Genomic DNA, 22,954 nt, shown 5'->3' on the forward strand with positions numbered 1-22,954 from the left:
TATATATATATATATATATATATATATATATATATATATATATATATATATATATGAAAGACTTAAAGTTATACTAGAGGATGTTGTGGGTCATGTTGATTATTGGTATATATATATATATATATATATATATATATATATATATATATATATATATATATATATATATATATATATATATATATATATATATATCTCAAATAAAACAAATGGCTTATTGATAAGCCATTTTTTAAAATGTATTTATTACAACGCCAAAATAGGCCTAACAACGCCAATGGTTGTAATTCTGTAGCACTTTGAGATTTGGACTCAAATGTAAAGTAGATTACAAATACAATCTATTATATAAATAGATTGAGCCCCCCTAAAATAGGCCTAACAATGCCAATGCACTTATCTCATAATTTTCTTTTTTAAATCTCATAATTTAAATTTTTTATTTTATAATTCAACTTTTTTCCAATAACTGGGACTTTTTATTATCTCATAATTTCTGCTTTATTAGATCATAATTTCATTTTTTTAAATCTCATAATTTCGAAAAAAAAAAATATATCTCTGAAATTGGACTTTCTTTCTCATTTCATTGTTTTGACTCTCATCTCATAATTACATTTTTTAATGTCATAATTATGATTTTTTTAACTCATAATTTCACCTTTTTATCTCATGAATGTGACTTTTAATCTTATATTTTTGTATTTTGACGTAAAACAATTTTTAAATATGACTTTTTTTTATTTTATAAGTTTGGCATTAATATTTTATAATAATTACTTTTATCTGTGGTGTTATGTTTTATTTCCAGAGTAAACGGTCGTCCATGGATATAAATGCGGTTATTATTTCTTAAAGTGTAAACACATATCCAGCAGGGCGAGTGTGAGACGCCCCCATGGCGGAAGTGGGTGTTGGTGACCGTTGCGAGCCGAGGTTTGCGTAATAAACATCGGATCGCTTCCACCAGCATGCCGAGCACAGTGACCAGCCTGAAAGTGACGTACGAGGAGAAGGGAGATTCTAACACCTTCAGAAATGGCGACAGTATTTGTGGTAATGTCACATTGCAACTCAGCAAAGACTGCAAAGTGCAGTATTTGTACGTGAAGTTTAAGGGGAAAGCCGAGGTGTTGTGGACGGAGAGACACGGTCAAACTACCGTCACTTATCACTCCAAGGACAAGTATTTCAGCGTCAGAAATTACTTCCTTGGAAGCAACGACACCGCCGGTAAGTTCTTCTGACTTCCACGCTTACTATGGCTTCTTTTGAGCCGCTACACGGTACACTAACCACAGGCGAGTCGCGCATTGCTTGTAGTCACAAAACAAAAACATTTATATTTTCTCCCTACTCGTTGACATTTATTTTCCAAAAAAAACCTGTTGGTATTTGAAACTAATGTTGATTTGTGCAAATGTGCCATCGTAAACTTTATACAGTATAAGCATTGCCTTTCTAGGAGGGCAGAGGCTAAACACAGATAGTATTACCAACACCTATGACACTGGTGTCAAACTCAAGGCTCGGGGGCCACATGTGGCCCGCCACATCATTCTTTGTGGCCTGGGGAAAATGTGTGTTAATAAAATCAAAGTTTATTTATATAGCCCTAAATCAAGGGCTGCACAAGCCACAACGACATCCTTGGCTCAGATCCCACATCAGGGCGAGAAAAAACTCAACCCAATGGGATGACAATGAGAAACCTTGGAGGGGACCATTGGATATGCTTTGGTGTCAATTGTGCTTAAATCTAGTTCCACAGTTACCCTTATAACCTGTTTTTTTAGTGTGTCTGCAAGATTTTCAACTCTGGAGGCGTTCCCAGATTGCAAATTTAAAAAAAACACGCCCCATTCACTCTGAAAGCATCACAATGTATCTGTTGAAAGTGTAAACCGTTTAAACATACATTCAATGCGTTTTCTTTATTTTCATGACTATTGTATTGTATGTCCTTAAAGGCCTACTGAAATGATTTTTTTTTTATTTAAACGGGAATAGCAGATCCATTCTATGTGTCATACTTGATCATTTCGTGATATTGCCATATTTTTGCTGAAAGGATTTAATAGAGAAAATCGACGATAAAGTTCGCAACTTTTGCTCGCTGATAAAAAAAAGCCTTGCCTGTACCGGAAGTAGCGTGACGTCACAGGAGCTAGTATTCCTCACAATTCCCCATTGTTTATAATGGAGCGAGAGAGATTCGGACCGAGAAAGTGATGATTACCCCATTAATTTGAGCGAGGATGAAAGATTCGTAGATGAGGAACGTTACAGTGAAGGACTTGAGAGACAGTGATGGACGTATCTTTTTTCGCTCCGACCGTAACTTAGGTACAAGCTGGCTCATTGGATTCCACACTCTCCTTTTTTTATTGTGGATCACGGATTTGTATGTTAAACCACCTCGGATACTATATCCTCTTGAAAATGAGAGTCGAGAACGCGAAATGGACATTCAGTGCCTTTTATCTCCACGACAATACATCGGCGAAATTCTTTAACTACGAGCTAACGTGATAGCATCGTGCTTTAACTGCATATACAAACAAAAAAATAAACCTCTGACTGGAAGGATAGATAGAAAATCAACAATACTATTAAACCGTGGACATGTAAATACACGGTTAATGCTTTCCAGGCTGGCGAAGGTTAACAATGCTGTGCTAACGACGCCATTGAAGCTAACTTAGCAACTTAGCAACGGGACCTCACAGAGCTATGCTAAAAACATTAGCTCTCCACCTACGCCAGCCAGCCCTCATCTACTCAACACCCGTGCTCACCTGCGTTCCAGCGATCGGCAGAAGGACGAAGGACTTCACCCGATGCGTTTGGCGGCCCGGAGACGTAGGAAGTCAAGGTGAGGTCGGCGGTTAGCGCGGCTAGCGCTCCAACAAAGTCCTCCTGGTTGTGTTGCTGTAGTCCGCTGCTAATACACCGATCCCACCTACTACTGCCTTCTTTGCAGCCTTCATTGTTCATTAAACAAATTGCAAAAGATGTCCAAAATACTGTGGAATTATGAAATGAAAACAGAGCTTTTTGTATAGGATTCTACCGGTACCATAACTTCCGTTACTCTGACTTCGTCACGCGCCTACGCCATCATACCGCGACGTTTCAGCCGGATATTTCCCGGGAAGTTTTAAAAGTCACTTTATAAGTTAACCCGGCCGTATTGGCATGTGTTGCAATGTTAAGATTTCATCATTGATATATAAACTATCAGACTGCGTGGTCGGTAGTAGTAGGTTTCAGTAGGCCTTTAACAAAAAAAAGGTGAAATAACTGAAAACATGTTTTATATTCGAGTTTCTTCCAAATAGCCACCCTTTGCTCTGAGTACTGCTTTGCACACTCTTGGCATTCTCTCGATGAGCTTCAAGAGGTAGTTACCTGAAATGGTTTTCACTTCACAGGTGTGCTGAAGCTCATCAAGAGAATGCCAAGAGTGTGCAAAGCAGTGATCAGAGCAAAGGGTGGCTATTTTGAAGAAACTAGAATCAAACATGTTTTCAGTTATTTCACCTTTTTTTTGTTAAGTACATAACTCCACATGTGTTCATTCATAGTTTTGATGCCTTCAGTGACAATCTACAATGTAAATAGTCATAAAAATAAAGCAAACACATTAAATGAGAAGGTGTGTCCAAACTTTTGGCCTGTACTGTATATAAATAAACCCTCCTGCTATTTTTTTCCTGACACGGTCAAAAGTACATTTCATACTAACGTTATAGAGATTCACCCGGTCACAACATTAAGCAAACATGCACACTTTCTGATCGATTTAGAACGTGTATAAAAAACTGCTGATTTTAGCAACACGTGTCGCTGCATGCTATTACTGTGAGCTTTTTTTTCTTGGTGTGCAATACGGGTCTTAAGATAATGTATTGTATTTTAATCCAAATATAGTGCAGTCGTGTGCAATATGTATTATTTTTTAGTTTTGATTACATTTTTCTTTGTTACTGTATGTAAAAAGCTGCACTACAATCATATAATTTCCCCTTTGTGGGATGAATAAAAGTCTGTTTATCTATCCTGCACATGCCAAGATTATTTGAAAATAATACTTTATCCCTCCAGTTTCCTCATGGCCTGAAGCAAAGAGAGAGGTGCTCCTCCTCCATGCAGAAAGCATGACTTAATGTCTAAATAAGTACATCCACCTGCCAGACTGCAACATTCCGCGAACAGAGGCATCCAAAACTGGGTACAAGCTCACGCCAAAATGCATAACTCTATGATTGGAGGCTTTGGTATTGTTTAACACGAGTATCCAACATTTATGAGTCAGAGGAGACAAAATTATTTATAAGGAGGACTTTTACAAAAAAAATACGCTTTTCCTGGAGAAGAACTGGCACACAGGACTGTATAGCTCAGTTGGTAGAGCGGCCGTGCCAGCAACTTGAGGGTTGCAGGTTCGATCCCCGCTCCGCCATCCTAGTCACTGCCGTTGTGTCCTTGGGCAAGACACTTTACCCACCTGCTCCCAGTGCCACCCACACTGGTTTAAATGTAACTTAGATATTGGGTTTCACAATGTGAAGCGCTTTGAGTCACTTGAGAAAAAGCGCTATATACGTAAATGTAATTCACTTCACTTCACAGACTTTGTGTACCACAGCTGTCAAACTCAAAGCTCTGGGGCCAGATCTGGTTTGACACATCATTTTATTTGGCCTGTTAAAAACCTGGAATAGAGATGTTACGATAACTGTTAAAATGGTCAACTGTGGTAAAATTCCTGACGGTTAGTGTTACCGTTTCAAATTGTAATTATTGTACAACCGGGATTGATTACCCGATTTGAAAAACTTACAGTGATATTGCTATTTCCTGGCGAGGCAGCTAGCACACTAATCGTTGGCTATATTAAATGCTAACATTTTCAAACAAAATTATCCATCAATTTGTTTGTAAAAAATATCTTACATGCATATTTTTTTTAATTTATTTGACAGGGACAGTACAATTAAACATTGTTACCCATAGGTAACCGATGTCAAAGTACATAAGACTTCTAGCCACAGGCTAATTTGCAACCCTCGTCCCTGGTTAGGCTTTTGAAGAAAAGTTGAGAAAAGTGAAAAAACACATACAAAAAGATTAAGACAAGTACAAAATAAAAATACATTAAAAATAATTGCAAAATGCTCCGATTTAAGGTACTGCACATAATCATCAAAACAAATGCTAAAGAAAACCACTGCAAACCTCAAAAACACAAACTATCTTCAAAAACAACTGCAAGTTCCTGGAACAAAACAGAAAGTGTCCAAAGCCACTAGGAGAGCCAGACCTGAGGGATCTTAGGTCTACAGCATGGCTGTATCAGGTCCGCACACTGCTGTTCTAAATGGGTCCACTGGATGTCGCAATAGCAATTTCAGTGTAACCCACATCACATATGACACTGTTTAAAGATGAGGTGTCAGCTGACTTTAAGCGCTCTCTGGATTGGTACTGCTATTCTACTAATTAGATGCTGCTGTTGTGGCTGGCGGCAGACTAATGCTGAAGCGATGCAAAATACCTTCTTTTATTGTAAATTATCCACTTAACAGATAAAATAACGAAATGGTAAGATGCAAAGACTTAAGTCAACATGACCATCATCTTTGTAGTTAGAGTTCGGTGCAGCGCTCGCAATATGTTGACGGCACGATGTGCAACCTGAACTCCATTGTGAAAATGTGTGTTTCTACATTTGTTGTTTGTTCTGTTTTATTTTATGCTTAAATATACCATCTTTACATTGGTTAAGTTTGTATTTAAGTTAAACATACATTTTGATAATTGTTTTGTTAATATTGTAATTGTAATATTTGAATGATGAGAAATACATGTGTTGTGGCAGTTGCGGATGTCACCAATGTGGCGGTTTGAGGAAACACTTGATTGCTTTTCCTAACACGTCTTTAATGGTGAACTGCCAACATGAGAATGCTAAACAGGAAGCGCTTAAAATTTAATAGCTTCGTAAATACACTGAGACAAAGTCTAAGTTCATTGTGTTCTTCATGGTGTTTTTGAAACTGCACCAATTTTTTCTCAGAATTTTCAACTAACTTGAAGTGTTTCGTCAAGAAGATTATTTGTAATGTGTACATTTTCAGAATGTACTTGTTTTATTTTTGGCCAAAGTAAGACAAAGAAAACAATTTTGAAGTTGTCTTTATTTTTAAATTGTTATGCCATGATTTTACTAGTCCTGCCCGCGTGGTAATAGATATACCTCCATGCGGCCCCTGAGCTAAAATGAGTTTAACACCCCTGGTCTACAGTTTAAAGACATGTGTGACGATCTGGGCGCATTGTGATGCGGGGTTCGTTCTCCCAAGATGCAGACGGATTTTGGACACAGCGTGCAGGTAGGAAATGATTTGTTTAGGCAATAAATCAGGCAGGAACAAACAAAAACGTGCTCAAAGCACGGAAGGCAAAAACTAAGGGGGCTAGCGTGGAAGCTAGTATGTAAATAGCAGGAATCAATACCGTCGTCAACTGTTGCATGAAGCAAATTAGGAAGCCAGACTGACTGACCGGAAAAGGCAGTATTAAATAGCGCTCTGATCAGTGCTCGGGAAACAGGTGAGCGTCCCGAACACCAATCAGAGACAGGTGGAAACAATAAGCACCCATGGTCACTGAAAACAAACTCAAGGGTGTACAAAACAGGATCTGAGGGAGTCCAAAACAAACAGAACATGGTCCGGGCAACGGATCATAACAACAGGAGCGGGATGCCCAAATTAAAGTTGACTGACTTTTGAAGAGGCAACAATTCTTTGTGTTTGATTAATACTTAGGTCTTGTTCTCACGCTAACATTAGTAACTTAAATCGGTTGCTCTATGATGTTGCAAAATTTTACGGGAAAAGGTTGTCAAAAATACATCAATCCATCCATCCATCCATCTTCTTCCGCTTATCCGAGGTCGGGTCGCGGGGGCAGCAGCTTAAGCAGGGAAGCCCAGACTTCCCTCTCCCCAGCCACTTCGTCCAGCTCCTCCCGGGGGATCCCGAGGCGTTCCCAGGCCAGCCGGGAGACATAGTCTTCCCAACGTGTCCTGGGTCTTCCCCGTGGCCTCCTACCGGTCGGACGTGCCCTAAACACCTCCCTAGGGAGGCGTTCGGGTGGCATCCTGACCAGATGCCCGAACCACCTCATCTGGCTCCTCTCGATGTGGAGGAGCAGCGGCTTTACTTTGAGGGACACGGTCGAATGTCTTCTCCAAGTCCACAAAACACATGTAGACTGGTTGGGCAAACTCCCATGCACCCTCAAGGACCCTGCCGAGAGTATAGAGCTGGTCCACAGTTCCACGACCAAGACGGAAACCACAGTGTTCCTCCTGAATCCGAGGTTCGACTATCCGGCGTAGCCTCCTCTCCAGCACACCTGAATAGACCTTACCGGGAAGGCTGAGGAGTGTGATCCCACGATAGTTAGAACACACCCTCCGGTTCCCCTTCTTAAAGAGAGGAACCACCACCCCGGTCTGCCAATCCAGAGGTACCGCCCCCGATGTCCACGCGATGCTGCAGAGTCTTGTCAACCAAGACAGCCCCACAGCATCCAGAGCCTTAAGGAACTCCGGGCGGATCTCATCCACCCCCGGGGCCTTGCCACCGAAGAGCTTTTTAACTACCTCAGCAACCTCAGCCCCAGAAATAGGAGAGCCCACCACAGATTCCCCAGGCACTGCTTCCTCATAGGAAGACGTGTTGGTGGGATTGAGGAGGTCTTCGAAGTATTCCCTCCACCGATCCACAACATCCGCAGTCGAGGTCAGCAGAACACCATCCTCACCGTACACGGTGTTGATACTGCACTGCTTCCCCTTCCTGAGGCGGCGGATGGTGGTCCAGAATCACTTCGAAGCCGTCCGGAAGTCGTTTTCCATGGCTTCCCCGAACTCCTCCCATGTCCGAGTTTTTGCCTCCACGACCGCTGAAGCCGCACACCGCTTGGCCTGTCGGTACCTGTCCGCTGCCTCAGGAGTCCTATGAGCCAAAAGAACCCGATAGGACTCCTTCTTCAGCTTGACGGCATCCCTCACCGCCGGTGTTCACCAACGGGTTCTAAGATTACCGCCACGACAGGCACCAACTACCTTGCGGCCACAGCTCCAATCAGCCGCCTCGACAATAGAGGTGCGGAACATGGTCCATTCGGACTCAATGTCCAGCACCTCCCTCGTGACATGTTCAAAGTTCTTCCGGAGGTGGGAATTGAAAGTCTCTCTGACAGGAAACTCTGCCAGACGTTCCCAGCAAACCCTCACAATGCGTTTGGGCCTGCCAGGTCTGTCCGGCATCCTCCCCCACCATCGCAGCCAACTCACTACCAGGTGGTGATCGGTAGAAAGCCCCGCCCCTCTCTTCACCCGAGTGTCCAAAACATGAGGCCGCAAATCTGACGACACAACTACAAAGTCGATCATGTAACTGTGGCCTAGGGTGTCCTGGTGCCAAATGCACATATGGACACCCTTATGATTGAACATGGTGTTCGTTATGGACAATCTGTGACGGGCACAAAAGTCCAATAACAAAACACCGCTCGGGTTCAGATCCGGGCAGCCATTCTTCCCAGTCACGCCTCTCCAGGTTTCACTGTCGCTGCCAACATGAGCGTTGAAGTCCCCTAGTAGAACGAGGGAATCACCCGGGGGAGCACTCTCAAGTACTCCCTCGAGTGAATCCAAAAAGGGTGGGTACTCTGAGCTGCGGTTTGGCGCGTAAGCGCAAACCACAGTCAGGACCCGTTCCCCCACCCGAAGGCGGAGGGAAGCTACCCTCTCGTCCACCGGGTTGAACTCCAACATGCAGGCTCTGAGCCGGGGGGCAACAAGAATTGCCACCCCAGCCCGTCGCCTCTCACTGCCAGCAACGCCAGAGTAGAAGAGAGTCCAGCCCCTCTCGAGAGAACTGGTTCCAGAGTCCTTGCTGTGCGTCGAAGTGAGTCCAACTATGTCTAGTCGGAACTTCTCCACCTCGCGCACTAGCTCAGGCTCCTTCCCCCCCAGCGAGGTGACGTTCCACGTCCCAAGAGCTAGCTTCTGTAGCCGAGGATCGGACCGCCAAGTGCCCTGCCTTCGGCTGCCGCCCAGCTCACATTGCACCCGACCTCTATGACCCCTGCTATGGGTGGTGAGCCCATTGGAGGGGGAACCCACGTTGCCTCTTCGGGCTGTGCCCGGCCGGGCCCCATGGGGACAGGCCCGGCCACCAGGCGCTCGCCATCGTGCCCCACCTCCGGGCCTGGCTCCAGAGGGGGGCCCCGGTGACCCGCGTCCGGGCGAGGGAAATCTGGGTCCATAGTTTTTATTTCTCATTGAGGTCTTCGAGCTGCTCTTTGTCTGATCCCTCACCTAGGACCAGTTTGTCTTGGGAGACCCTACCAGGGGGCATAAAGCCCCCGGACAACATAGCTCCTAGGATCATTGGGACACGCAAACTCCTCTACCACGGTAAGGTGGCAGCTCAGAGAGGAGGTCAAAATACAGTCACGTCAAATTCGGTACCGACACGCCAAAAATACATTGATACCTGCTTTTTTCGGTATCATCAGTACCAAATACTGTACACGTTCTAATTTTCACTTCACTAATTTTTGCCGTGAGAGCTTAGCAATCAATGCCGAAAGAGAGCGCCTGCCAGTGCTTCCCTAATATTTATTTGTTTGTGGCGTCCTGCCTCATATGCAGATTTGATGCTCTCTGGTTCTCCCTTACTCAGAGGCAAATTATTATTGAAGTGTGGCAGTACACGTAACTGTACTCCATAACACACTGCAATAACTTGGCTTGCCAGGGAATATGAGCAGAATGGATCTGTGTTGCCATTTACCGAGGTAGCGAGTGGAGGTACGCAATAAAAATCAAAGCCCCCTAGTCTGGCATTTAGTAGGAAATCAAATGCAAGTATTCGCCAGGCGGAGGTCCGCCACCACAAGCCCAGGAGGGCATAACCACCGTGTGTAGAAGAAGCGTGTATCACTTCTATAAGTGCTAAGAAGACTCAACTTTGAGTAGGGCTGTAACGATATGAACATTTTTATTTTAAAACATCATGTTAAAATTTAAATATCATTATTATCATTTTGTGTCGCGGTATTATTAAACGTGCTTATAATTAGAGGTGGGGGAAATCATGGATTTTTAGATGCATCGCAATTTGGACATGGACGATTACAGAATCGATTAGTAAACATCTATAATCGATTTATTTATTGTAAATAAAGTAATGCAGACAGTTCTAAAATGTAGCTGTCTGCAGCGAGACACCTCACGGAGAGATCCGACCAGCTCCTATCCATCGGGCAATTGAGGTCCAGTTTTGCACGCATTTTCATTAATTTGATAAATGTGGGAATTAAATAAATAAATAAATGAAAAGACACACAATACACTTGGCAGAAAAAAGCATAACATTTTGTTCTGGCTTCTTAAGAGACATATTATTTTCCTTACATTTTTAAAAGTATGTTTATCTTCTTATGTAAATATTGTAAAGATTGTTTAGTAATGAAGGCAAAACATGTATTGTTTGCAAGTGAGAAAAGCCATTAATGTGTCTTGTTTTCATGTTAGCATTTAAGCTAGCTAGTGATTAACGCGCTAGCTGCTTTCCTTGGGAAATAAGCTGTATCATAGTGAGTTTTAAACTAACAACTAAATAAATAGACAGTGTTAGAAAGCCCATTATTTTGTATGTTTTGTGTTTCTTAAGCTTCACTGATAAATTGTTCTGGCGAGTGTGGTGGCGTCCCTCCTTAATAAGTATCCTTTAACGCACTGTAAAAAACACCTCAAGAGAGCACAGCTTATGGGTTCAACGTGCGCAATTAAATAGCTTAGTTGTTCAATGTAATTTCTTTATTCAGGTTTTGATTGGGTTACAGTGTCCCTAATGGGGAAATACGTTAGTCTCTTGTATTAATGTCAGCATTTAAGCTTGCAAGCTAGCGCCAGTCAGTCAGTTAGTTTATCAAAGTTTATTAATCACAGGGTTTCAATAATTTTGATTTAAAAGAGTAATACTAACCCTCGGGAGTCTTATTGAAGTTATCAATAATACTGTTCACTGTTACATCCCGAGCTTAGAGACACTCTTCTTTCATGTGGCAACACTTTGCCTTCTTGGTGAAATACATAAACCAGTGGTGTTCAAGATGTTAGCTCCAGAGAAGCAACGGACGATTTGCAGTCTTGTTGTTGTTACGAATGACAATACATTATAGTGAACGTTATCGCTATCATTTACTAACAGTACACAAAGCTAAGGTGAAGTTGTGTGGGAGTGCATTCCACCATTATGAGCAATGGATTCAAAGGCTTAATCACCTTTATTTTTAATTTTGTAAATTTTATTGTACCTAGGGGCTGACGATCAAACGCTGTTGAAAAATCATGATGGAGAAACATGTAAGTAGCATGAAATACTTGTCCAGCTTACAAGGCTAGCTAATTGCAATGTTTTTTATTTATTTTTCTTGTGTTTTTTTTTATTTTTTTAGCCAGTAATGTACTTTCTGCAGGAATTCATGTCTACCCCTTCAGGTTTCAGTTCCCCATGCAGTAAGTCAACTTTTATAAACACAGATCAAGAAGAATAATTGATTGTCATTTGGTGTTAATCTATTTGAAAGCAATGAACTAATGCCCCCTGTTGGTTTGATGCTCTTCATTAGGGAGATGCCCTCGTCATTCAAAGGTTCTGTTGGTAAAGTTGTGTACTTGTTGGAAGCCAAGCTGAGTAGATCGATGAGGATTAGCACAACGGATACTATTAAGATCCCATTTGTGACACAAGCTGCCTCAAACAATGTGCCGGGACTAATGGTAAGTGAAGACTTCCATCTCTGGCGTTTAAATGTGACTTTGTATTATTGGAATGACGTCGGTAAAATATGTCTAGTTTAGGTGGAAGTGTGCAGCATTGAGCAATGTGTGATAGTAAGTATTGTTTGGACAATGGAACTTGCCCAACCATGTTAGCTTACAATCTTAGGGCATTTAATCGATGGCAACTGGACTTTTTGGTTTGTCTTAGAAGACATTTCGCCGTTCATCCAAGTAGTCCATCTAGTCATAGACTTAAACTTGAACTGGTTTATATTTAATCTTAAACTTAGATTGGTCAGATCTAGTCTTAGACTTAGACTTAAACTGGTTTAGATATAGTCTTAAACTTAGAGTGGTCAGATCTAGTCTAGCGGCTGATGCCAAACCCCAAATACTGTATGTATACTCCAAACCAGGAGGTTGTGTCTGCGCAAGGTTGGTTCTGCCTTATCATAGTGAGAAAAACAACTGTTGAGATGCAAAAGAGCAATCTTATTGTCAATTCCAACAACAGTTGTTAAAGTGGAATTTCCCCCTGTTAGCATTAAGGTATTGTGTGGCAGAACGACCACTGTGGATAGACCACTATCAGCCCAATATAGTCTGAATTACCCAGGTTGGCATTCCATTCAGTTGTAATAAATGGCAAAAAAGGAGCATCTGTTTTCTGTTGGAGGCTAAATTTCAGTCTTTTAGGAATGGTCGAAAGGACAGTGTTGTTCAGGGATATTTGTCATAGATGGCTTCCCTCACTCCTCTTTCGTACCATCCGTCCTCCCTGTACAGAATCTGTACCTTTTTGTCCTCAAAGTATGGCAGGGTGAAGGTAGACCGTAGACAGCTGAGTTTTGGCCTGAAGAGTTTGTCCGTTTTTGCTGGGGCCATACGTCGGTTTAGTGTTTGTTTGTTGTTTGCTGTGATTTTTAAAAACTGTATTTTTTTTCCAGACACCTCAGCATGAGTCTAAGGATAAAAAAATGAAACTGTTCAACTCGGGAACTGTAGCTATGGATGTCAGTCTGGAAAAAACAGGTTTCTTCCAAGGTGAGTTTTCACAGTGACATTGACTTACCCTAACCCGAGTGAACATCTAGCGTGTACGGACTGAGTCAATGCTGCTATGCGTTACAGGAGAGGGTATAAAGGTTTTGGCGATCATTCAGAACAACTCTTCTCGTGAAATCAAACCCAAGTACTGCATCTACAGTAAGCACAGCTTCTTTGCAAGAGGGAAGAGAAGGCTTCATACAAAAGACCTCTTTAAAGAAGTTGGACAGCCTATTGCTCCATCTACCAACCAAACAGTCACACGGATCATCACGATCCCCCATGATGTGGAACCTTCCATCTACAACTGTACCATCCTCAAAGCGGAGTACAGACTAAGGGTAAGGTTTATTGTTTATAATCTTAAAATTATTTATCACAGTACATATACTGTACGTCATGTATGCACACACATATATATCAATCAATCAATCAATCAATCAAAGTTTACTTATATAGCCCTAAATCACGAGTGTCTCAAAGGGCTGCACAAGCCACAACGACATCCTCGGCTCAGATCCCACATCAGGGCAAGAAAAAACTCAACCTAATGGGATGACATTGAGAAACCTTATATATATACATATATATATATATATATATATACATATATATATATATATATATATATATATATATATATATATATATATATATATATATATATATATATATATATATATATATATATTATATATATATAATATATATATATATATATATATATTATATATATATATATATATAATCTCAATGAGGATTAGCACAACGGATACTATTAAGATCCCATTTGTGACACAAGCTGCCTCAAACAATGTGCCGGGTTTCTCATTGTTATCCTCCCAAAACAACCCCATTTTAACATGTAACATTTTAACATGTAAAGACAAACTAACTTTTATATTAGAAATACTTTTTAAAAACATTAAAATAGCATATACTACAAACTCCTACAGTAGTTTTATGAATTATTGTAATAATACTGTTCAGCATTTACCTTGGAGAGTAAACTTGTGTGGGATAAAGTTGGTAAGGTATGGTGGCATGAAATAATAGGAACTAAGAAATCGCTGTTTATGTCCAGTCCCACACGGACGTACTGTATTTGACAACAAGTTGACCACAAGTGATATGCATGTCTGTGGACCTAAGGTAATGCTAGACCATCCAGTTTTTTGAGACAGAACAAATTGGTTTACGACAAACACAGCATCTCCAGCTTTTCAACATTTCAATGGATACATGTTTGTTGTTTGGCTTACTGTGGCTGCATGAAGGCTGGTGCTGTCACATGGATAGGCTAACCTAACCTAACCTTATGTTTTGAATGGTTTGTTTCTTTGCTTCGGTCGTCCGCTTCTTCATCCCTTACACTAACTGTCCCTTTTGGAACCATCAGTGGTTGCAAGGCAGGATTGTGTCGTTCCCTTAGCGGCGTTTTACTCGCACATCAACTGTCTCATCAAAACTTATGTTTGATTCTTGAGTAGATGAAGTAGGAACAGCAACATGTAACAATATATCAACTCTTAATTGCTCAAATAGCACAATCCATGGACAAATACTACTTCAACCGGCGGAAAAGTGGGCTTGTATCTCAAGTAATACTTGCAATCTGAAGCATAAAAAAAGATTACTTGTAAATTGAGGTCATCTTAAATTGAGGTACCACTGTAATTGGAATTAGGACACTCTGCGACTGAGGATTTTAAAAGTCAAATCTGATTTCAGATTTTGCCCATCGTCAATGAACAGCCAAAAGTATAGTGCTGTTTATTTTAGAGAAATAAACAGATGGAAATGATGTGCAGTACAGTGGTACCTAAACTTACGAGCACAATTAATTTCACGATCGAGTTTGTAACTCAAAACAATCGTATCTTAAATCAGCCAAGCCCATTGAAATTAATTCAAATGAATGTAATCTGTGCTCGGCCCTCTCAATACACCACAATATTAACATGAAAAGGTAACAGGGAAATATAAATACTTTTTAAAAAATATCAACAACGTACATTTTTAAACCAAAAAATATAACAAGAGCACCAACGGCTAATAAATGTTACCATTAGGATTTCCCAGGGATGCAACTAGAATGCTGTTGTTATGATGGAATATACATTCAATGATACCTAACGTAAGCTTGCCAAATCACTGTCATTAGGTAACAACGCACAAAGCTAGTTACATCATTATGTGCTGAATGCTGTAAGAGGCCTGCATATAATGATTAAAACACTTTGGAAATTTAAAGAACTTTAGGTACCCGCGCAAAGGTTGCAAACAGCCCTTTTAATTAAGCATTTGTAAAAAGAATGCAGTCTTTCATTAAAATGAACAAAACAGAAATCTAATTTGCAACTTTTTCCACGTCAAAAAGGCAAAACTTTAGTTGGCGCAGCAAAAGGAGACTGAATAGAGGAAGTAAAAGTCGTAACAAAGTTATCGTATGTGAACCTATGAAAGGACCATTAACTTGCATGAAGAGAGCAACACCTCTGAGGCAAGATAGTGCGTGCTGTCAAATTTACGAAGGCGGGATTCAGCTGGCCAAAGGCAATGGATGGCCAGGTGAGCTCCATGTCTGACAGCGACGCATCCCAATGAGCCTCCATCACCCATGTAGAAACATCCTCCCAACACTATTGGTGAAAGATTCTTGTGTGCAGACAAATAGATTTGATGTGGGAGGCCTTCTGTTTTTTAGACAAGTCACGCAAAGAGATATGTCTGAAGAAGGCTGACATGACAGTCGAACCCTCTCTGAAAACTATTTTTCCTGCACACAAGCATCTTTTACCAGAAAAGACCTGATGAATGGAATCTATCTATCCCAACACACCTCTGTATGATGCTTAACTCTGTGGGAGGGAAGCAGGGTTGATAGTCCAATCAGACTCCTTCAAATCGAATCGTTGAATATTAGACTATTTGAAGACAGACCTAATATAGAGTACAGGCCACAAGTTTGGACACACATTCTCCTCATTCAATGTTTTTTTTTTTTCATGACTATTTACATTGTAGATTGTCACTGAAGGCATCAAAACTATGAATGAACACATGTTGAGTTATGTACTTAACAAAAAAAGGTGAAATAACTGAAAACATGTTTTATATTCTACTTTCTTCAAAAAAGCCACCCTTTGCTCTAATTACTGATTTGCACACTCTTGGCATTCTCTCTATGAGCTTCAAGCACACTTTTGAAGTGAAAACCATTTCAAGTGACTACCTCTTGAAGCTTGTCGAGAGAATGCCAAGAGTGTGCGAAAAAGTAATCAGAGCAAGGGGTGGCTATTTTGAAGAAACTAGAATATAAATCATGTTTTCAGTTATTACACCTTTTTTTTGTTAAGTACATAACTCCACATGTGTTCATTCATAGTTTTAAAGCCTTCAGTGACAATCTACAATGTAAATAGTCATGAAAATAAAGAAAATGCATTGAATGAGAAGGTGTGTCCAAACTTTTGGCCGGTACTGTAGGTAAATAATTTGTATGATGATCAATGATATACTTGTGCATGCATGCTCGTTTGATTTAATATGTAATAATCATTAAAACACTTGTTGATCAAGTGTAATTTGATCATTCTATATGAAAATGTTATTGTCTAGTCACTACCTGCTGAAGCACAATGGAGTTCATGACTCAACAACATCCAGCAGGTGGCATGCTTAATTCACTATTTTTCTGCCTATACATGCTGCTCTGTGAAGTGATACAGGAATGGAGGAGAGAACAATTACTCTTGGTGTGAGTCCTTTCTTAACTAAAAACGTTTTTTGTTAAAACATGTCAGTATCATTCATTGTAACAGTCCAAACAAATAGTATGTTTAATTAAGAAAAACACCACACACTTTCACTGTTGTTCATGTACATTAGGTTTTGTAGTAATGCCAAACTTGTACCTTGGTTTTAAGTCACGGTTCGGGTCATTTTCGATACAGTATGGAATGAAATTCCAAAGACAAAACATCTTCTGTGTATTTTTTTAGATTAAAAATAAAAACTATACACTGCTGGTCAAATCCTTAAAGATGAAATATTTTTTTTAAACCCTTTATTTACCCAAGAAATATCCCTTTGAGATGAAGAAGTCCTGCCACACACATTAATAAACAAGTGTTAGTGGCACTGGGAGCAAGGTGGGTAAAATGTCTTGCCCAAGGACACACCAGCAGTGACTAAGATGGCGAGAACTGAATTTGTACCAGGAACCCTTAAGTTTCTGGAGGACCGCTCTACCATCTATAAAAAGAGTATGGCTAACTAAACAACAGGCGCCATGACTGCTACCAAGGACGCGATTGCTGTCATTTTGTCGTTAGTTTTTCTGAGGAAATAAACCAAAATAATACATCTATATATAGCTCTAAACATACTCCAGCTCATAAAATTACAGTATAACACGCTTTTATTTTGTGAACAGTGAAAGTATAATTTTGCGGCCATATTTGACTCACTCGATCGCTACATTCCTATATTTTTTAAGTGACCAAATGTAAAAAAAATACACAGAACGACCAAAAAAATAATATGTTACCCTCGTTTTGTCAAAACCTTTTGTCAAAAGATTTGCACCAACAGTCACGGAGAACTTGTGTGTGAAATACAGTATGTCAACTGTGGTGCTGCCTCCAATGTATTTGTAATCACTCTATGTCTCACTCATTATGTCTTATGATCCTTCTTTTCTGTAACAGGCTAAGTCAATACGTGTACTTTTGTACTTATTTGCACATTTTTCTGCACAATAACTCAGATATGGTAACACTGGCAAGCATTAAGAATATGGAGTGACTTTTGGTCCAGAACATATTTTGCTTTGTTCATTATTGACATATTTCTTGTCACTTTGTTGTATTTTTTTTTTAAATTTCCAGTTCATTTTCTCTTCTATTCTAACACCCACAATTTGGTTTGTTTTACTCTTTCAATGTCCGTCTATTTGTATTTGTTTGACTTTGTAGTTTTTGACTTTTTAGTTTTACTGTAGTTCAAAAATAGTCTGTTCTTGTCAAACCATCTCTTTAATTTGTAAATGTATTCTGTTATTATTTGTATTGGCTTCTGTGTGTTTTCTCCTAAACAAAACGCAAAATGTTTACCTCGCACAAGACGCTGTAATACGTGGAAACACCACAAACAGGGCATCAGCTCACAGTTAGTAGCAGTCATGGCGCTCTGTAGTCACGTGAGTGCCTTTTGACCAATCATTGGGGAGATCGCCTGAAACCGAGTTGGCCATCCCTACTCTCCTTATCCACGACTCTGATCTGAGCCGCACCCTATTAACAGAAATGGAAATGAAACTACAAATACATAATTGTTTCTATGTTTCTTGTGTGTTTTTATGTAAAGTGCAATAATGCAGAGAGTTTAGACAGACTCAATTATTCTACACACAAGATCCAGTTCTAGCTTGTAGCCCCGCTCTCGAAAGACAATGTGCTTCGCTTATATTATATAGGAAAACCCAATAATAAAATAAAAAATCATGAATGGTAAAGCAAGGTAAAATTAAATTTTTCTACAAATCTCAACGGGTCACAAAGTGTTCATATTTTGGTGAAATTAAATTAGACCATGGTTGTTGTCCAAGCTTGTGGGCATTTTGTTTATTAAAACAAAGTAATGTCGTTCTTTGCTTGTCTTTCCATGTTGTACGTTTTTCTTTTTCCCCTTATTTTGTGTTGATTTATGTTGGCCAATCAAGATACTCCTTCAAAAAAATAGGTTTTCATTTCACAACAATGTCTCTCAACTTTTTTCTGAACCCGACTTATAGAATACACGAGAGCAGCGGTTCTCAAAAGTATCACTTCAGAAAACACTTGGCTCTCCATGTACCACCCTAATTATCAAAATTAAAATACAGTAGCGTAGTAGTATTCATTAAAAACAAGGCGGAGGTTTTATTATTTAAGTATATTTAATATTTTTGGCCACTGTACCATTACACAGTTTGAACAATAACACTGTGTTTGAAATTAAGAAAATAAAACACTGTACTTTAGTGAAGTGATTCTTTGGCGTACCACTAGCTGGAGCTCATGAACCACTAGTGGTACACGTACCACATTTTGAGAATCACCACAGTATTCAAACTTTTCACCACAGCTACATTTCCCTTAGGTTTATCTGGATGTAAAATATGCTTCAGACCCAGAGATCAAATTTCCCATCGTCATCCTTCCAGCCCCTCAGGGGTCTGCCATGGCACCAACCATGTCTGCTACTCCCGCTGGATTTGAATATGGAGCCTTCGGAGACCAAAACCTGCCACTTTGGAACACGGTACCACCGTCACAACCTTTTGATCCGCCACCTTCTTTTGACGAATTGTACCCTACGTTCACAGACTTTGGGGATAAATATCAGTGACTGTAGTCCGCAGATTATTCTTCATTTAAGATGTTGACCTGTATTTCATTATTGTAACTTAGTTTTTTACTACCATGTACGCTACTGCTAGTCCTGTCTATGGATGTCTATGGATTCATACAGGTCAATGTATTCTCAGAGCATTCCATCAATCACTACTGGACCGTTCAGTTTGTCTTAGAATACGTTTTACCTGTAATTCATCCAATACTCTTGCTATTTTGGTTTACATAAATATTTATAAAGCTCATTTTAAATGCCAACCTACATTTCATTGTTGTTGCTATCTTAGTTTATATTACAACGTAAATGGCTCATTTTAAATGTCGACCAACATTTCATTATTGCAATGTTCCTATTTTGTCGACACAAGACTTTTACTTTTTCAAATGGATTTAATTTAACATGAGTAAATGACCCTATTTTGGTCATTTTAATCTTTTTTTTTTCTAAAGTGAGGATTTAGGTCATCATAACCTCTACATTTCTAAGTAATACTGCATGCGTGACTATATATATATATATACACACAAACACATATATTTCTGATATACAGTCCTGCATTTTACTGACATGCTGTATCAATAAAGAGTAACCGTACAATACTAGATGGAATTGGGTGTGTTTTTTTTGCTTTTTCTTTATTTTGGTTTGCCTACTTTGCATAGTACAACAGAAAGTGAATGTGTGTTAGTGGGATACCATAAGTGGCCCATTGTTGGGGCCCGAGAGCGCCCTAGTTAGTCCAAAATGCTGCTGCCCGCCCTTTAACTGGCACTAAAAAACATGAACACATTTTAGCATCCCTTCACTGGCTCCCAGTTAATTTTAAAATATTGTTGTTTGTTTTGAAATCTCTGAACAGACTTGTGCCACAATATACAGTACAGGCCAAAAGTTTGGACACACCTTCTCATTCAATGCGTTTTCTTAATTTTCCTGACTATATACATTGTAGATTGTCACTGAAGGCATCAAAACTATGAATTAACACGTGTGGAGTTATGTACTTAACAAAGAAAAGGTGAAATAACTGAGAACATGTTTTATATTCTAGTTTCTTCAAAATAGCCACCCTTTGCTCTGATTACTGCTTTGCACACTCTTGGCATTCTCTCAATGAGCTTTAAGAGGTAGTCACCTGAAATGGTTTTCACTTCACAGGTGTCATAGTTTTGATGCCTTCAGTGGCAATCTACAACGTAAATAGCCATGAAAATTAAGAAAACGCAATGAAATGAGAAGGTGTGTCCAAACTATTGGCCTGTACTGTACGTCAGACCTTTTAAAAATGTACACCCCCACAAGGTCTCTGAGGTCAGCTGATCAGTTTCTTCTCGTCGTCCCAAAAACCCGTTTAAAATCCAGAGGTGATCGTGCCTTTTCTGCTGTGGCTCCAAAACTTTGGAACAATATCCCTCTTTAATGACTTTTAAATCAGGTCTTAATACATATTTGCTTTAAAACCAGCATGAGAGTTGTGTTATTTGAGTCTATTTTATTTTCTCTGATGTATTTTATGTATTTATTATTTTATAGTTAAATGTTTTATATCATTGACTCTCCTAGTATGTATGTCTCAACTTCGGTGCAGCACTTTGTGAAACTTCTATTGTTTTTTTTAAATGTGCTGTATAAATAAAGTGTATTGGATTGAACTGGCCCTGTGATAAGGTGGCGACTTGTCCAGGGTGTACCCCGCCTTCCGCCCGAATGCAGCTGAGATAGGCTCCAGCACCCCCCCGCAACCCCAAAAGGGACAAGCGGCAGAAAATGGATGGATGGATTGAACTAGATAGAGGGCCGCCAAAAAATATCAGTTTCTCAGCTGTGTTTCCACCGCACTTCACAGTTCAGGGTAGTTTATACAAATCAGGCTGATGACGTATGGGAGTGGTTTACTATATTTCTACACTGATACCACGTAAATAAACAGACAATATTAAATCACAGTTATTTTACTAAAAATTACGTAATTGAAATACAAAGCAATATAATATACAAAATTATTTATTTAAAAAAATAAAGTGTACCGAATTGTTCATTACAAGTCAGGCTTTTGTCAGAAAGTCTTTGTCTCGGTAAATGATGAATTCATGAGGGTCATTCGATTCCTTTTGGTCCATTTCAGCTGTAGATAACAATATATAAATGATAAATATCAGTGTTTTATATAACGCCGAAAACACAAACACATCAACTTTAGCCTTAGCTTGTTAGTATTAGCATTCTGTTCACTCGGGTTGAGGCTAGTAACTACACAAATGGCGTCTCACTGACTACTTTCACAACATGTAATAAAGTAAATAGTTAATATTTCATCTCATTTACCTTCATTCCACTTGTGTACTGCTTACTTTTTACACATTTATCCAACCAAGTCAGAGTAGTAAGCAACTGAGGTCGCGGCTTCGAGTATGGCTTCATACTCCTCTGTAAATACGTTTAAAAGAGTACGTCCATTTCTCGTAGCTTCACGTATCGAAATGAAGTTTGTAAAAAAACAAAAAAACATATAGTTTAAAGACTACAGCTGAGTAATAGTTCCAAAATAGTTCCACTGATCAGCGTTCTTCAGCACAAAGATGCCCCACAGAAGTTCCTGCATTTCGAACGCTCCTTTCGTTCTTCTTTCTGTCCGTTGTCAAGTTTGTTGTAATAGAAATACACAAGAAATAAACAAGTATATTGTGTATATTTCAAAGGCAGTCAATTTTTTTGTTTTTTTTAATAAGAAGTTTTAGGAACGCCTCCAACTATGTTCAACCAATCAGCGTTTTGACAGCACAGCCCGCCCCCGAAAAGGTTCCTGGAGAACTAAATCTACCCGGGTAGTTTTTGGTGGAAACACAGGCGGAACTTTTGAGTGGGAAAGTTCCTGGAAAAAGTTCCTGCGGTGGAAAAGGACCTAATGAGAAGTTTCTTAAGCGCAAAAATTATGACTAAAGTGGTGAAGCTGTATTTGCATTTGCACTTAAATTTTTTCGACATTTTATTTTAAAAAACACATATATCTTTATTATTATATTTAATTAATGCATTTATTTTTTTTACATTTATTTTAGCACTGCATAACTCTTTGTAAAAAAATGTTTCATCTGATTTTATGAGTCCCTTCTTTTGCAGTATATTTGATTAGTATTTATTTTTCTAATCAGCCTGACCTAAGCCTTGATGATAATCTTTGTAATTAACACATGCTTTCATGTCATTTGACAAGGTTAAACTGTAAGTAGTTTAGATAAAATTACTAAACATGATTAAAATCAAGAATAGGATTATTTTTATATACAATTTTTTATTTCTTTTATTTCTGCTTGTATTTCTTTTATTTGAGTTTTATCGTTGTAGCATGTTTTTTCTTCTGTGATATGAAACACTCTGGGTCTAAAATAAATGACATACATATATATATATATATATATATATATATATATATATATATATATATATATATATATATATATATATATATATATATATATATGTATATATACATTAGTCATATATACAGTATATATAATTCAGTGTTAATATTGAATATTTTAAACATGTCTATAGAAAATGGGAGCGGCACATAGAGTACATATTCATCCACCAGCATCCCCAATGTTTTAGTTAACGTAAAATATGTTG

The 22,954-nt window shown here is 39.2% G+C and overlaps 1 protein-coding gene across 2 annotated transcripts; it reads left to right on the plus strand.

Moving 5' to 3' along the window:
• Nucleotides 1–883: 883 nt before the first annotated feature.
• LOC133652315 (arrestin domain-containing protein 4-like) lies at nt 884–19,923 on the plus strand. Of its 2 annotated transcripts, none has more exons than XM_062050920.1 (7): nt 884–1,233; nt 11,414–11,458; nt 11,551–11,611; nt 11,725–11,875; nt 12,826–12,922; nt 13,010–13,266; nt 19,070–19,923. In XM_062050920.1, the coding sequence occupies exons 1-7, from the start codon at nt 972–974 to the stop codon at nt 19,316–19,318; spliced, it is 1,122 nt and encodes a 373-aa protein (XP_061906904.1). In that variant the 5' UTR covers nt 884–971; the 3' UTR covers nt 19,319–19,923. The 2 variants fall into 2 exon arrangements, with proteins under 2 accessions (XP_061906904.1, XP_061906905.1); XM_062050921.1 differs by lacking the exon at nt 884–1,233 and adding an exon at nt 6,136–6,398.
• The last annotated feature ends 3,031 nt before the right edge of the window (nt 19,924–22,954 follow it).

Source organism: Entelurus aequoreus, linkage group LG06, assembly GCF_033978785.1.
Source record: "Entelurus aequoreus isolate RoL-2023_Sb linkage group LG06, RoL_Eaeq_v1.1, whole genome shotgun sequence".
In the NCBI taxonomy this organism is placed as follows: domain Eukaryota; kingdom Metazoa; phylum Chordata; class Actinopteri; order Syngnathiformes; family Syngnathidae; genus Entelurus; species Entelurus aequoreus.

Coding starts and splice junctions, on each gene's coding strand:
- LOC133652315 (XM_062050920.1), top strand. CDS start 972: ATGCCGAGCACAGTGACCAGCCTGAAAGTGACGTACGAGGAGAAGGGA. Junction 11,459..11,550: donor AAATCATGATGGAGAAACAT/GTAAGTAGCATG, acceptor TTATTTTTTTAG/CCAGTAATGTACTTTCTGCA. Junction 11,612..11,724: donor AGGTTTCAGTTCCCCATGCA/GTAAGTCAACTT, acceptor GCTCTTCATTAG/GGAGATGCCCTCGTCATTCA.